Below are 834 nucleotides of genomic sequence, written 5' to 3'. Positions count from 1 at the left end.
CTCACTTCTGGGTATTTATCCAAAGAAAACTGAAAGACTGATTTCAAAAGACCCCACCTTCACTGCAGCATTATTTACAAAAGCCAAGACAAGGAAACAGCGTAAATGGCTATGGATAGATAAGGACATTGTGGCATATGAATGTATACAACGGAAGAAGGGTGGATGCGAGGAGGCCAGATGTGCAGAACCGGAGCACACGCCCAGAGTCGGCGGCGCGGGGAGGGCCTGAGCACGTGTCCCTGGGGCCACAGAGCTGACACGACACGGAGCATGAAGAACCATCTCTTTACTCGCATTCTGGGGGGGCGGGTGGGGCCTGGCGGCGGCTCAGCCACAACTCTTGGGCAGGCGGTAGACGCCGGCGGAATAGACGAGCTGCTGGTCGCGCACCTTCCTCTGCAGGAAGCCCTGGAGCTCCTGCAGGTCGATCTCGGCCAGCGCGGGGCCGGTGACCACGAACATGCGCAGCATGCTGTAGATGCGCTCCAGCGACAGGCTCTCCAGGTTGGTCAGCATGGCCTGGATGTACGTCCAGAAGAGCTGGGGGAACAGCCGCGGTCAGGCCGCCCCGCCCACCCCCGCACCCCGCCCCCGCGGGCGGGCCGGGCGCACCAGCAGCTCCTCCTCCTTCTGGTCGGCTTGCGAGGCCAGGCCCGAGTCGCTCTCGTCGTCGCTGTCGACCAGCACCATGTTATCTCGGTCCTGCGGCCGCTCTTCCTCCACTACCGAGAAGGTGCCGGCCGGCTCCTCGCGCAGCACGCCCTGCTGCAGCCACACGGACAGGCGGCGCCGCAGCAGCGCGGCCGGCATCTTCACCGCCTCGCTCAGCTC

At 63.5% G+C, this 834-nt stretch overlaps 1 protein-coding gene across 1 annotated transcript; it reads right to left on the bottom strand.

Annotated features, from left to right (window-relative positions):
* Nucleotides 1-274: 274 nt before the first annotated feature.
* On the bottom strand, nt 275-828 carry LOC104986960 (anaphase-promoting complex subunit 2-like; the record flags this gene model as incomplete). The annotated part of the gene is made up of 2 exons (XM_010837734.1): nt 275-543; nt 616-828. Coding segments are annotated over 2 exons (426 nt in total), but the record flags the coding sequence as incomplete, so codon positions are not given.
* Nucleotides 829-834: the final 6 nt, after the last annotated feature.

Source organism: Bison bison, unplaced genomic scaffold (assembly GCF_000754665.1).
Source record: "Bison bison bison isolate TAMUID 2011002044 unplaced genomic scaffold, Bison_UMD1.0 scf7180017471360, whole genome shotgun sequence".
NCBI lineage: Eukaryota > Metazoa > Chordata > Mammalia > Artiodactyla > Bovidae > Bison > Bison bison.
This window is presented reverse-complemented; position numbering and strand designations above follow the sequence as displayed.